Raw genomic sequence first — 16,014 nt, forward strand, 5'->3', positions numbered from 1 at the left:
AGACCAGGCGTACCTGGACTGGATCAGTTGGGGGAATTGGAAATAGATGGTGTGTTCCGTTATAGCAGGAGTATCTACTGCTCAGTGCTCCAAACCCTCCAGTGAGAGCACTTAGCAGCGCTCGCAGTATAACAGAATTCAACCTTATCTAAGTATGTGCTCCACTGCTGATGACAAATAGCAACGAGACCAGGCGTAGGTATCTGCTGGATCAATTGGGGGGAATTGGAAATTGATGATGTGTTCCGTTATATCACTGCGAGCACCCAGGAGTGAGAGCACTGAGGCGCTCGCAGTATAACCGACTACACAACAATTAATCTCTTTGTTCCACAGAAGATGTTAAACAGTAGGTAGCTAATGTTGTCAAAGTTAGTACCAACCTGGTGAGAATAGAACGATCGCCTTCATGCAACCGCACTCGCTGCCGTCTGGTGCTATTTGACGGAATCGGCATAGAATTTCCTGTTGATGAAATAATATAATGAGTAAGTAAGTAAGTTATTGATATTATGCTTGTGCTACGAGTGGGTACGCCACTTGGATGTCCAAGGTTCGCCACAACAGTCCAGTGGCGCATTGGGAATCGAAATACTGCGTTCCTCGGATCCGACCCGACACCGACACCTTTGGGCTAAGTACTTATGTAGCTTCTAAACGTCACTTTTAAACCTAAAAGTTCGTTATCATCCAAGATATCTTTACGCACTCAATAGCAAATTAGTCTATAATTAATTGGAATGCTTAAGATGCTGCAGTGCGTAATTTGATGTGATGTCGTTACGTAGGTAGGTACCTGTAAAGTGTTGAGTTCCAAGTCAGCCAACGGGTCGGGCGGCAACCGAGCGCGGGCTGCGGGCGCGGCCAGCAATGGCGCCAGATCCCAAGGCGCAGACCACTGTGCCAAGTGCAGTAGGAACAGGTCCTTCCACGCCGCTCGGAGCAACACCAGCTGGTCAGAATGCGCGAGCGCCTGGAATGGTGCTAAGCACCGCACCCATCGCACTGCCATGAAAAGCAGGCGAGCGCTGGTTTCCTATAGAATAAGGATACCTAAATAAGCGAGTTTTTTCCGTGTTATCTTCAAAACATCAGGTTTTTGGTAGAGCACGCAAAACGCAAATGCATAAGAAGTCTAGTATGCTCTCTTCAAACGTAAGATAAATCTACGAGTATTATCTTGGAGTATCAGGGAATGCGATGCCACTATAAATGCGATTGATGACGAAGAACCGACACAAGTTACTTTACTACTCTACTTATAATTAATCTTAGATTTGAGTTAAAAATATAGTTAAGCCTACTTGACTTCCTAATTTCTAATAAGCTCTCTACATTTACTCGTATTATTAGGTAGGGCCACATGGTAAAATCAAAGGCGCTCTATCAAAATTCAGTACAATGGAATAAACTTCTTCTTGCAACCTAAGTACGTACCTACTATGTATTTCCTAAAAATATCGGAGAAGCTACGGATCGGTACCTATTTAATGTAGGTATTCGACTAGGGATTAGGTAAGGACAATATACAATCGCACCGATAAGTGTCGCGAATGGGCGGGGTAAGTGAATTGAAGGCGAGAAGTCACCCTCGGCGACCAATCGCGACTCCGCGCCCGCCCCTCAAGTCAAAAAGCCACCTACCCGGAAGTCGTGTACACACCCCTCAAAGTTTTTACTGTATGCCTATCAAAACAGCGCGACCTTTTACTACCCGTGTTTTGGTAAGCGCCTGAAGCGTACATGAAACTATCTTCAAATAAACAACTATTTATTTTATCCTGGTAAAACGCTGGTTTTCCTCTTTCCTCATTGTATTTGACACCAAATACTATACGGTTGGCGGGGCACATAGCTCGGAGAGCTGATGGCCACTGGGACAGGAAAGTTCTTGAGTGGCGACCACGAGCCGTAAGACGTAGCGTGGGCAGGCCTCCCACTAGGTGGACCGACGATCTGGTGAAGGTCGCGGGAGGTGCCTGGATGCGAGCGGCGCAGGACCGGTCTTTGTGGAAATCCTTGGGGGAGGCCTTTGTCCGGCAGTGGACGTCTTTCGGCTGAAACGAACGGACTATGAGACGTCACTTTATTTTACTTTAGTAACTAACTAACTTTTTAACAATTTCGAAGCAAGCAAAGAATCTAAAACTTCTGAACTTCTTATAAGAATTCTTTTAGAAAAGCTGTGCTTGGAGTTATTGTATAAAATGTGTCATGGTGTTAACTCAGTATTGAGACTGTTACTGAGTTATGTTGTGGTGAAGGTGTAAAATAAATTGAGTTACCTGCAATAACTCCCAAGTCGGAGCCAACGGAGCCCCGAAAGCGCTAGGTGGGGGCCGCAGCAGCGTGGGATCTCCTTGCAATTGCAGCTGCTTGGCGCTCCACATCAACTCCTAAGAAAATACGAGTACCTATGTCACGAATTTTTTCGAGGATGATTCAGTGATGTACAAATAAATTAAATTGTTAAACGATGTCGTTTAGGCTATTATCATCGTTCATGTATTGTGTAGTAGAGTAGATGTAGGTATACACTGTAACATACCAAATCTAGTTTTGAAATAGTGAAATGATTCGCAAAAGTTAGAGGTAGGTACAATTTACACGATTAAACCGCCAGAAAATAAAAATCCTGCACTTTTTGCTAATTGCTGAAAGTTTGCAATCCCGCATGCACGTTTTAGTATTGTTTAACAATGTGTTTGTTTATAATTCACGCTGAATTTTTAACACAGCGCACGCCGTATTATTAGCAAGCTTTGTAAACAATAGGTTTAGTGGACAGTGTGGACATTAGTATTTCATTAGTAGTTATTATTATATTATATTATTATAACATTAGTAGTTTCTAGCAATGGGGACTACGACGTAATCAGGTCGCGAACTGAGTTGACTGGCAATTTATTGATTTCAAAGCTCATTTTGGAGGGTAGGTCCAATGAGGTGGATTTTTAAGAAGTGCTGGTGTCGTTTCAATTTGTTACTAACTATAGCGTATGTCTGGATATTGGCCACGCACCTGGCATTTGTCAGTGGACATGAGTATGTGCAGCAGGCCCGGCGGCGGCGGCGCTAAGAAGGGCTCGGGGACCAGCGGCAACGGGCTGACGGCTCCGGCGCCGCCTGCGCCGCTCGAGCCCGCTGACGATGCCGTGCTCAGTGGGGCCTGATCGCTTGACCCGCTTATGCTGAACTGTTTTTTATATTTATGTTAGTAATTTACTTTCATTTGACTGTCTATCTATTAAACCTTATAAATTGCCACGTATGCACAATAAGCTTAGAGAGCTTCCCTTTGATTAACTGATCTTTTTCCAGTAAGTACCTAAGCACTAAGCTATTTATTCTTTGCTAGATCAGAAGCACTACGCCTGAAAAGAAAAGTACCTAGGTAGTAACGACCAGGTTCACATGAAAAAAAGTGAGTAAGTAGTCTCTATTGCCCAAGAATACTCAAAAAGTTGATTTACGAGTAGGTACCTACTAGAGATGGGTTATACTAGGTTTTGATACTAGGTTAGGTGCACCTATTCCTAGTATTTATAAATACTCGATCCAAATACCTATTCCACCTAGTACGTAGTAATTTAACATACTTTACGCGACTAGTGCGGACTAATCCACGTAATATGACTTTAAAATACAATTTTTTTTTAAAAGATACAACCGTAGTATGAATAATGCAATTTGAAATTGAATAATAATTCCTCCCTTCATACTTCAACAGGCTTAGGACTGTCAACTTAAAAGTTGGCGTATTTAAAAGATATCAATTGGAGTGAATCTCTACGTTCGCACATAAGCTTAGCGAGAAATACTAGGTGCGCGTAATACACGACTACGGATTACGCAATAATAACCTCTATTACTTTGCTGGTAGGGTCGGAAAACGTGTAATTTATAAAATACTAGGTGGATCAAGTATTTAAAAAATTGGAATAGTAGTACTGTAAAATACCTAGTGTGTGGATCTGTTCTAGTAAATACGTCTCATCTCTAGTACCTACCTATTTAGTATTTTCAACCTAGTGTTTTAAACGCATTCACAGCGATATCATAAACCAGAAACCTTTTAGTTAATATGAGAGAAAAAAGCTGTGATTGTGATAATACTAATATATTAGCCTTTACTTCTACTACGTTACCTACACGTTACTTCTCGTTTGTTTACCTGAAAGTTGAAAGGCTGCGGCAGCGGGGCAAAGGGCGAGGGCGGCGACAGCTTGAGCGGATGCGGCTTGTGCGCGTGCACCAGCGACGGCGGCGGCAGGCTGCCCAGAGCCCCCGCGTGAAGCTTCGGCTTGCGGGGCCCGCGCTCGTGCTGCACCGCTAAGGAACAGTACGGACGTTAAGTAAGATCATTGCTACAGTTTGAGCGGGTGCGGCTTGTGCGCGTGCACCAGGGACGGCGATGGCAAGCTGCCTAGGGCTCCCGCGTGAAGCTTCGGCTTGCGGGGCCCGCGCTCGTGCTGCACCGCTAAGGAACAGTACGGACGTAAAGTAAGATCATTGGTACAACTTGAGCGGGTGTTGCTTGTGCGCGTGCACCAGCGACGGCGGCGGCAGACTGCCCAGAGCCCCCGCGTGCAGCTTCGGCTTGCGGGGCCCGCGCTCGTGCTGCACCGCTAAGGAACAGTACGGACGTTAAGTAAGATCATTGGCACAGCTTGAGCGGGTGCGGCTTGTGCGCGTGCACCAGCGACGGCGGCGGCAGGCTGCCCAGGGCCCCGGCGTGCAGCTTCGGCTTGCGGGGCCCGCGCTCGTGCTGCACCACTAAGGAACAGTACGGACGTTAAGTAAGATCATTGGTACAACTTGAGCGGGTGTTGCTTATGCGCGTGCACCAGCGACGGCGGTGGCAGGCTGCCCAAGGCCCCGGCGACTTCGAACTTCTCTTATGTTCTTCTGATTAATTTCGCTGCGGGTCCAATGACAGTTTAACTTTCCCCCGGGACAAACTGTTGTCTTCACTGGTTGGGTTTTTAATGGCGGTCAAGTTGTAGACCCTGGCTACACAGGAGTTGTAGCGCTGGATACGAGAGGTGGGAATAGTCCCGAACTGCAGAATTGTCAAACCAGTACAACAATAACAAGGTTGTGCAGCACAAGGTACACCAGCAATAGTCGTGGGTGCCCAAAACTTAAAATCGTTCCATAGCTCTGAAAACACAGACATCAAAATCATACTGACTGATTGACAGACACTGCACCAACAGTTCATAAGTTCCTGAAACAATTGATGAACAAACTTCGAAGTCGATCGGTACCTAGGATGTAGGTAAATGTTGTAAATTAGAAATTTTTTAGATCGGTCTCTTTATACTTCTTCCCACCTTAGAGTCAGCGACATCAAATATTTAATCATTTACCTATTGATAGATTCTAGGTTTTCCATGTAATGACTGTAGTTATACTTTAAGTGAATATAATATTAACATCTAAATAAAACTTTTTGACGGGCAAATGTAGCTTCAGCGATGTTTTACACGCGGGATTATAGAGCGCGGACCGCTCCCGATCCCGCGGTAAGCCGGCTCGCGCCCTCTGGTATGCATAGGCCGCGCTCATAATGGGGTCATTACTTATTTAGCCGAATTGCTAAGCCAATCGATAATCGTACTTGTACGTAACTTTTGTGTGACAAAAGAATGTAACTCAACAATGCAGTTATTGCTCGAAGTAGGCACGAAGAGATTTTCAGGAAGACTGAAAACATAAATTACAAAGCTACAAGGTGATTCTTGGGTTCATACTTGATAATCATAATGGCATAATCATAATAACTAGATCTCCATCACTATTCATATTCACTATCATGTAACATGACAAAGTCATCATCATCATCATTATTTTCAAACAAAGGACGTCCACTGCAGAACCAATCGAAGGCTTAAGCCTCCCTGAATGATTTCCAGATTAGCCGGTTGGTAGTGGTCTGCATCCAACGCCTTCCTGCTACCTTTATGAGATTGGTTGTCTACCTTGTGGATGTACCAAATTACCAGTAAATAATAAATTAATAGTTAATTAGTCAACTTTGTTGCATTATTTCCATTTTCTATTCTCTTCTTCCCATAGTTCATTCATCTTTAAATAAACACAACACACAAAGAGCATGTTTAGTGCATCGCTTCAAAAACTCATTTTGAAAGGCGTACGAAAATAAAAGTCCGGTATTGTTTGGTAATTGCATCAATGTGCAGGGCGCGCGATGACGTCACGCAATCGGCTTACCGGGCTGAGTCCATGAGAATGCGGCCATTGTGCCCGCACATGGCGGGCGCATACGCTACACTGCTACAGTTCACGCTTAGGGCTACCGATAGTTTTTAGAGTAATAGTTACAGTTTTTGTAGAGCAATGGAGATACTCGCACTACACCCTGAACGGATCAAGACTGTCCTGAAAAACTGTTCCGTACCGTATATATCTGACCTTCGTAGATCAATAGGAAACAGTAGGAAAAAGTCAGTTGCATGCGGTTTCTGTATGTAACAGCAAACGATTTCTTCAATGTAACATCAAATCAGTGCCTGACGGAGTTTATCAACGATGCTCATGATCTGCCGTCCGCAGGGTACGGAGATAGAGGTACCTACATACTTATCATTGGCATAACTAGGTACGTCTACCGTCAACGTGAAACAAAAGTGCTGTGTGAAAGAACGGGATCTTCATCTTTTAGAGCAGTGATTTTTAACCTTTAAGTCATGAGGGACCATTTTACCAAATTTCTGTCTTGTCAGTCTACCACCTCATAATCGGCCAAAACCAGTTTGACTGAAAAAATCTGTGAAAAGTGGTTTTAACCAAGGTGTGCAAGTGCACTTCGTGGACCACTTGGAATGTCTCCAGGGACCACCAGTGGTCCGCGGACCACCGGTTAAGAACCACTGTTATAGAGTTTCAATGACGGCTTACTACAAACGAAGGAGGTTGTTGTTATTTTTTAACAATAAAATCTTGTCGGATGAGGCAGCCCTAGGCACCGCGCCCTCTGATACGCGGCTTAAAGTGAGAACGCGGTGCATGACACCGACACCGACGCCGGACAGCGATACGGGCGCCTCCAATTTGCGACACGGGCTTAACGCGTTTAGATACAATTTTAATTGAAACTCAGTGCTGATGCTGCGAATACATTCAATAACAGCCGTTTTCCTAGATATGTCATTATGGGGATAGATAGTTTAATTTAGTCTGATTACTAGGGCATTATGGTTTGGGCGGGGTGAATGCACCTGTGAAGTTCTTGACGCTTATTTACGAGTTTATTTTTTATTACGAGAGTTTTCTTTTTTATTTCTGTCTTACCATACTATGCCATTTTGTCCTGAGGGTACTATTTTATCCTACTTTTGGTACTTTCTGTTTGTAATGTGTGTTTCTGTTAAGCAAATAAACGTTTTATCTATCTATCTATCTAAAACTTAAACTGGGTCTAACTACATCTGAAGCTGTTGTTATACGTATAAGTATTTATCATATAATTAATGTTTTTTTTTATTGTTGCAAATAAAACAGGATTAATGCTTTTGTGTCATAATATTTCGTTCAATATTTAACACTTTGGAAACTTTTAGAGATGGCTATACTTATGAAATTAAATTAGTAGAGTTAAAACTTTTGCAACCTGATGACCTTATTATGCGCTTACTTACAAATAATTAGAATTTGAAATTTAACTTTAACATAACCATGAAAAATCTAACACAAAACTGTTTTCATTTTCATGTACCTATCACAACATGACATGTCGGATGTGGATTCTATAGAATACATTTATTTTCATGTTTTTTTTTCTAATACGATGAATATTCATTTCAATTTACAACGTTACTTGTTAACCTTTTGTTTAAGGGGTGCGTGTAAGCCCAAATAGAACACGTGCTTTTTTTCCAGGCCTCAAGCTTGCGGATGCAACTGAAAGTAGTTTTTGTGAGAAGCTAATAGGGCAGATATTCCGATGTGCTCATAATATGTTATTAGGGGTCTCTTAAGCCAAGGGGTTTAGTTTCCAGTGTAACGCGGCTATGCGAGATTCTAATTAAATGTGTACAAAGTCTACTCATGGCAAGACTGAGTCGCTTGAATAAGTTTTTGAACATTAGGTACTTAAGAATTTTTGCTATGCTAAGGATTTTTTACTCATAAATTGTCACATAGTGAGATTATTTTTATTTGTAGCAGTTCTGGTTTGCTGCTCTGGCTAGCTCTATAGATTAATTTAAAAGAAAAACTTTGGAGTTAAGTCTGCCTAAAGATCATTCATTTACAGTTGGACACAGGGAATTTCAATTTGCAATATTTCTTTGAATAAAGTAAGTATGTATTAAGGTTATGTACGAGTATGTAATGAAATAATAATGTTTCAGTTTCTAAATGAAAATGTAGAGCTTTAGCGAAAATGATGTACGAGACTAAATGTTAAAGTTGGCGATATTCGTAACATTAACCGATGTGAATTGATCTGGATTAAACCCGAATTCATCTCTAAGAACCAAAGTCTTTTTAAATGGAGGGAGCTGCAGTCTGCGTACTAAGTCACTTAAGCCCCTTCAAAAAGGCGCGCACTGAATCACATTTGAAGCGTTTAAAGGGAGATTTAACTTCAAACATCTATCAGCGAAAGCCCCCCGCTCTGGCGAATTGAAAGCAAACAAAACGTGTTTTTCGAAAAGGTAGCTCTGACAAAAACTACATATTTGTTATTTTTTAACCGCGAGGCATTAACGTGTGGTCCACCGTCATTTAATTTGATCATGTGTTGTTTGAGCGCGTTGTGCAAATAGGTGGGAAGTGAGAAAGTCTGGGTGGTTGACTTCAAATCGATATATAAATTCATTTTGTATCGAAAAGTAATTAGCTATTGCGATATTATGTTACGTTCAGAACCATAATCATATTGAAACACACCATATGAGGCATTAAAAGCCTTAAAGGCCGAGTTGCACCACCTTTAACTGGAACTATAACGATTTTTTTTTGGGATGGACTGTCCCGCTGAAGCGCACAGGGCGCCATGCAGTTATTCTGAACTATAACGTTAACCGGTGCTTTATGTATGAACTTTGACAGATTGACGTTTGTAAAAGTTAAAGTAACTAAGATGATGCAACCCAGCTTTAGATTGTAACACCAAATAACTTTATTACAGACAACCAACATTTAAATGAAATAGCCCGTCGGAGTACACCTAATACACTAACGCCCGTATTCACAAACATTACTATGAGGTCTCACAATGCGCGTGGACGCACAGGGTGACACACGAACCAATCTCACTGCTCTATTCAACGCTGTGCGTTCTATTTGCTGCTTCACTTGCAAGCATCGTTTGTGAATACGGGCGCAACACACGAGCTATAGAGCTACCGTATACTTGGTGCCTAGCTCTAGTCTAGGCTTATAGCAGGGAGTGCAGAATTTGTTGTAAGCACCGATAGTGGAGGCAAGAGGGGGTGTTCCGCGCAATGGCCTCCTCAACGGAGGAGCAGCGCTCGATACCGCAGTGATGTGGGACCTTGTCGATATGTTTTTGTTTTTAGATTAGATGTGACGGATAAATAAATAATACTATCTGTGACAAAATGGTCAAGCAATTCATTATTTTACTGCCTCACTAATATATTATAAGTGTGACGTAAACGGACAAGGTTAGTGAATGCAGTTGTTTTTTCCATTATGTATTTACTGGGTAACGACGTTACAAGTACACCAGCTATAGTGTTTGTGCGACTATATTTCGATATACATACTTACATTAAATGTTTATGGAATTTACACACCTACCACTGGCTAATAAATACGTCAAAACACTTTATAAAAGGAAACGTTAGTAACACATCCTGGAAAAGTAGGTAAATACAACATTTTCCTTTTAATACCACATTGGAATAAAACACTACACTACAGTTTTCTATTTTTAACGCTTAAAAATAAACAAGTCAAACACTTGATAAAAGGAAACGTTGGGAACACATCCTGGAAACGTTAATAAACTACATTTTCCTTTTAATGCTACTGTGCTAACAAGGAAAACTAACTCTTTCTACAGTGTGAGTCACGTTAAAGTGTACATAATATGAAATTAGGTGAAACTGAGGTCAAAACATTTTTTAGACTTTTTTTTAAAATTTTTGAAGAATATTTTTTCTTCCAATTACTTATTGTAAAGAAAACGTAATAACTTTTAAACTAAGAGGTATATCCTGATAGAATGAAAACAGTAATAATGCTAAATAACAGACGATACTAAAAATACATAAAATACCCTGAATTTATTTTCAGTTTCGTTGTTAACGTAGCGTTGAAGGTCGCGCCCGGAGAGACTTAGTTCAAACGATCATTGCAGACGTTGTGATAGGGATAGACATGCAATTTTTGGTTTTACGAAGGTAATACGATAGAGAATAATACAAAGTAATAAAACCACCTGTTATTTTAGGAGAAATTTATCAAATAACCAAAAAAACACGAATTTAAAAGCAGATTTTTTCAAAAAGTATCATTTTTTATTATTTGTTGGCATTTTCTGAGTATTTTATGTATTTTTTTAGTATTGCCTATTATTTAGCATTATCACTGTTTTTATTTTATCAGGATGTATCTCTTAGTTTAAAAGTTATTAGGTACGTTTTCTTTACAATAAGTAATTGGGAGAAAAAAAATTCTATAAAAAATAAAAACAAATAACAGAAATTTTTTGACCTTTTTTTTGTCGATATAAATAGGTCTAGTTTCACCTTATTTCATATGTGCACTTTATCGTGACTCACACTGTATTTTTAACACCTAAAATCTGCAACACACTAAGGTAAGCAACCTCACAACCTAACAAATGTGTAGATATTCATGAGATAATTCTTGTCGACAGGTCGAGGTGGCCGGGCGGGCGGTGGGCGGTGATTAATGATCCAATAATCCCGCTCGCCACCCGCCCTATGAAAGCTTCACGAAGCCGACTTGGTGAGCGGTCAAAAGGTTTATTGACTGACGAACACCCGCAAGACGCAGTTTCGGCTGTTACGCCTGAGGTGAACACTGAACACATACGATGAATCAATATTGGGTGTAGTTCAGGGCTTAGATTTCTTGCTTCCTTGCTAACGAAAAGGTGATAGTAATTAATAATGTAGGTTTGATAATACTCAACAAATTAACAAGGTGGTGAATAAAGAAGTGCCTATTTATTGTTTTTCATTCCATTACGTGAAACCGTATCCGTAGCTCACCGTAGCTGTCGTAGCCGCGTAGCTGTCGTAGCCGCGTAGCGTGTTCGAACTACGCGGCTACGAGTGTCAAAAGAAAATAAATTATCGCTTGGAAGTAATAGTCAACGTGTGAATATTTACGTAAAATACTTAATTTATAAATTGCCTAACTGTACTCGTTTACCTATCCACGAGCCAAATACATGATTGTTGTAAAATAACACCAAAACTAACCACTTTTTAAAGATGACTTAGTGCCTAGACGTATCTATACCTGAATCTACTAGATTTTCTTCTTCTCGTGAAATGTAGGTAATAACCGAGGTCATAACCTATAGAACATTACCGTTTTTGGTAGTTTTTTTGTGAAATGGTTGGATCAGATTATAACCTAATATGCCTATTTTACAAAAAAAATCATGACCCAAACTGTAGGACTGTATGTAACGTCGACGGAAGATAATTCAGCAGCGTGACTCGCCAGTTGCGGCGTCAAAAGGTTCACCGCTACAGATATTATGCCCGCGATCAAGATGTTAAATCAACTGTTTTCTATGAGCTTGCTTTGGGCGAGATTCTGAATTTTACGATCATATTTTACGAAAATCACGTCGTACCTTAATGTTTGCTTATTGGAAGAATCTTTTTTAAATCAGGCAATAAGTGACCTACTGAATCCATTGAAGTTAATAACTAATCACTACAATTATGGCATCTCTACAGTCAACAAATTACGAAAGCTCTATTTCATTAAAATAGGACTGCAGATTACTTCGGTTAAAAGAGTCTTTGAAGTGCATTTAGGTTCAAATCTTAATGCTTATAAGTATATTTCACCGCAAACGTTATTACCGCTCCATAGATGCGCATCAAAATCATCGCGTGGAAAATATCCGTCGAGAGAACGACCCCGTGTCCCGACATTCGTTCCGACGTTAATTCCAGCCGCATTTGTTCCATTACATTTCCGACACAAAGTAGATACGCGTTTGCCGAATTGACTAGGTGGATGCGACCAGGCGAGCGCGGCGAGCGAAACGAAGAGCGCGCCGCTCCCGCGAGCGACAGGGATACAGCATCAAAAGTGAGAAAGATGTATTCAGAAGTGAAATAGTCTGCTGGCTGAGCACATCATCATTAACGAGCCAGAGAGGGCGGAGGGCAGCGAAGAGGCAGAGGGGGCGCGCCAGGTGGGCTATGTCCCACGGTCGGCAACGCTCGCGCGCGAAATTGCTCCTTACTGCACCTAACTCGTGAAAGCACATTTCTCTGAAATCGCATACTAAGGAGTAGCGATCTCAGGGAATATTTTCGAGTGCACCGACATAAATATGAGAAATATCCAGGTTTTTATTCACCTTCGGCCCCGCGCCCGGCGGTCGGACAAACACTCGTATAATAGATGTCCAGCTGTGGCGAGATGACAACGGGTTTTCTCGCACACATTCAAATGTTACCTATCTTTCAGGGGTATTTTGCTTTGAGATTTTATAAATGAGTATAAAAGGCTCAGCGTAGCAAAGTTAATAAATTAAATAACTGGGACTTCTTTGTAATGGAGGTTCTTGGGTCCTATGGCTAGGTAGAGCTTTTAATTATTGCAGAAATTAAATTTATGAATTCGTGACTTGTTTGTGTATGTTTTAAAGTAGAGGTTCTGATTTTGATACAAGAATTCGCACATGTAATGAAACGAACCTCATTAACCACCATCAGAATACTTTGGGATGATAATAGTAAATAAAAGCTATGTGCATCGGACAACAAAACCCAACATTTTTAGACGTTTGGAAACCAGATTCAATTTACTGTAAAAGTTGCCGCGAAGTTACCGGCAGCGGTTTGAGCGACGCCTGACGCGAGTTGGAGTGCAGCGCTTTATTCCGCTGAATAACTTTGTTTTGTACAGCACGAAGTTTGCCCACGGGCCCGCAGCCCGCAAATGCACAGTTCTGGATGTCATTTTTCCGCACGTTTTAACTTGGTATTACCTACTTAGGTACAATTTGGTACTGAGATGAGAGGTTAGTTAGGTGACAGTTTTTATCTGACTAAATTATGGATATTTGAGATGTAATCAATACGCCTGAATACCAATGGACTAGATCACACATCAAAAAGCCTATTAATTATTTTTCCTTGACTTGAATAAAACTAGTAAGAAGGCTATATTATTATGTAACTAAATGTTCTCCGCAGATAGACGAAGAGTGTTAATATAGAAATAATTCTTGGCTTGTAATTCTACCACAATATTACACTATGTAGAGATGTTATAGTCTTACCTATATGTATGTAGAGCTTTATTAAGTCCGGCTAAAGATATTTAACTTTTTACTACGACAAGTACTTTTACATATGAACCGTTAATTAAATTCACCGCGAGGTATTATAGTCAAGCTCAAATGGACACAAAACAATCAACACTAAATCGCAACTAATCCACTCACGTGTAATGCAATTAACCCTCCCGCTGCAACCCGAAATTAATTACGAATTGAGTAAACTCAAACAAAAAATTACCCCCAAACCAGATGCAACAGATTATCCCATTAAAGCGTTTTATTTTTATTCACTATGACAGTGCAATAATTTGTTCACGCACAACATTAAAATGAAATTAGACGGGCGAGATTCACCCCCGGGGCGAGGGTCGTGTTACTTGCTAGTCTGTCAAAATATAGGCATAGCTGGGNTTTAATATTTTAGTTGGCCGACGGAGACCGTAAACACGGAAGCGGTGAATAAATCACATAATCGGATCGAAGCCCGGGATCGTGTATTTGTGTCCTTTGCAATCGGCAAAGCGTATTGTATCGCGAATTGCGTTTCGTTTTGGGTAGCTGTTAATAAACATGTTAAAGGTAGAGTTTTATTAACCAGGCATTTTGTGTTACTCCGTTATTTTATTTTATTAATTAATTAAATGAATCTGAAAGAGTTTCATTTCATCGTAATCCGAAGATATTTGATAAATTGGCAGTAGGTAAACTAAACTAAAAAATTACTAGGTGAGTTTACCTCCGAAAAAAACAGTGTAATTTTTACACAGAGACCTTTTTACATCAGTACCTACTATGACATTATTATGAATAATTATGTTTTATAACAATAGTATTTTAAGACCCCTAAAAGGTAGGAAACACAAACCTAATTGAAAATGACACTTACCTACTTGAAGCGTTACAAAATTAGCTATTATAATACAATTGAGGCCCCTTCATTCTCCCCTCGCCCTTGGGAGCAGTCAGGAGTGCAATAGGTGTCGAACACGTGTAGTGATCCTGAACGCGAGCGCTGCGATCTGCCCGATTCGCCACGGCCTCACGCAACAGAGGGTTACCGGCAATAAAAATGTATTAAGTGTTCCTATAATTAAAACTCATTAAATCTATTATTCAAACTCCCTGTCCATGTTTTAATAGGATTCACGGCTTGTCAAAATATTTAATATAATCAATTCTCGTATTTTAATTGAACGAAATGACCCTTCAGTATTATTCAGTGCCTACAATAATACCAGCGCCGACCGAATCGAACACAGAAGAAAAGAAACACTCGGACGCCGTAACGAGGTTGATTTGAGATCCAATTCGGTGTACTCTAATTTCACCTGTTAACACAAAAGAACGCTTGAAAGGTAAGCACGTCCCGCTGATTCAAAATCTTGCACGGGAACCGTTAAATTAAAAATAAATATTGCGAAACGTCAGTATGTTACGGCTCCTGGAAAATGGTCGGAAAAAAATTAAAAAACGTCAGGATCGCCGATGTCGGTTAGCAAGGGTGGTGTGGGGTAAGGTGAATCTTTTTGTGAAGTGGAGAGAATTAATTTAACCCGCTGCGGGGTAACACGACATGGCTGTAATTGAAAAGTTTGCCCCTTGCCGGCTGCGACGGAGCCGGCGGCGCGTCTTAGCGACAGTTATGTTCCACCACCGCGAGACTTCAAGATAATTATTAAAATTACAACACTTTAGACTATAGAAAATGCATTTTCATTATGAATCTCTATTTAATATGAAATCATATTCTTATTAGGCTAGACTATACGCTTACAAGCAAGTAATTAAAAAAACAGTTACCATTTTTATTTGACAAAAAACTAAAAGGAAGACTCGTAGTTAATTGAATGTAAGATCTAATTCTGGGCAGATAGGCCGGGAACGCAATCTACATTAATTTAAGAAATATCAATTATTATTTTTTTATTCGAAGGCTTATAAGAAGGCAAATGATTAACTTCAAAGAAAAGTTGCCCAGAAGAAAGTTATTGAACTGATTCGAACCCTTTAACTTTATCAGAGAGTATTAAAAAGTAAGAAAAGGTTGATGGAGTAACGGCGTAGTTTGTTCCCAGGCCGCTCCATTTTAAATTAATTTTATAAAGTTAAATTGGGGATTACATTTATTTGATCGCTCGGGTAGGAAATTGTTTTGTATGAACGAGGATTGCTTGTGATTAAGTGGAGGTATTGATACGTATAAGTGTATTTTTAACTGAGGCTTATGGTTTTCACGTAGGTACTATGTTTCCCTATCTCAGTATACTTTTTTATTCGTAATTATTTTATTAAGGCATTCAAATAAAAGTTGTCTATTAAGATACTTATAATAAGTACATATTTGCAATATTTGCTAGATATTTTGTTCATTTATTAGGTGGCTCTACGTTTGACTTTATTTTCTAATTCTTTTAACACGTAGCAAAAATGTAGAGTTACTAATACTCGTATATCACAAGAAATACACGGTGCATTGCACAGTATTATGTCTAATGTATTATTTGAATACAAAA

The 16,014-nt window shown here is 40.2% G+C and overlaps 1 protein-coding gene across 1 annotated transcript in view; it reads right to left on the bottom strand.

Annotated features, from left to right (window-relative positions):
• dsf (nuclear receptor dissatisfaction) overlaps nucleotides 1–16,014 on the bottom strand; it is a 31,963-nt gene that overhangs the window by 966 nt on the left and 14,983 nt on the right. Inside the window, exons 4-8 of the mRNA XM_028320372.1 lie at nucleotides 4,175–4,332; nucleotides 3,023–3,196; nucleotides 2,286–2,396; nucleotides 797–1,036; nucleotides 384–465 (exon numbers count right to left, since the gene is read on the bottom strand). Coding sequence (XP_028176173.1) covers nucleotides 384–465; nucleotides 797–1,036; nucleotides 2,286–2,396; nucleotides 3,023–3,196; nucleotides 4,175–4,332 — 765 coding nt within the window. The remainder of the gene's footprint in view (nucleotides 1–383; nucleotides 466–796; nucleotides 1,037–2,285; nucleotides 2,397–3,022; nucleotides 3,197–4,174; nucleotides 4,333–16,014) is intronic.

Source organism: Ostrinia furnacalis, unplaced genomic scaffold, assembly GCF_004193835.3.
Source record: "Ostrinia furnacalis isolate ACB-3 unplaced genomic scaffold, ASM419383v2 OfSCF7367, whole genome shotgun sequence".
Lineage (NCBI taxonomy): Eukaryota > Metazoa > Arthropoda > Insecta > Lepidoptera > Crambidae > Ostrinia > Ostrinia furnacalis.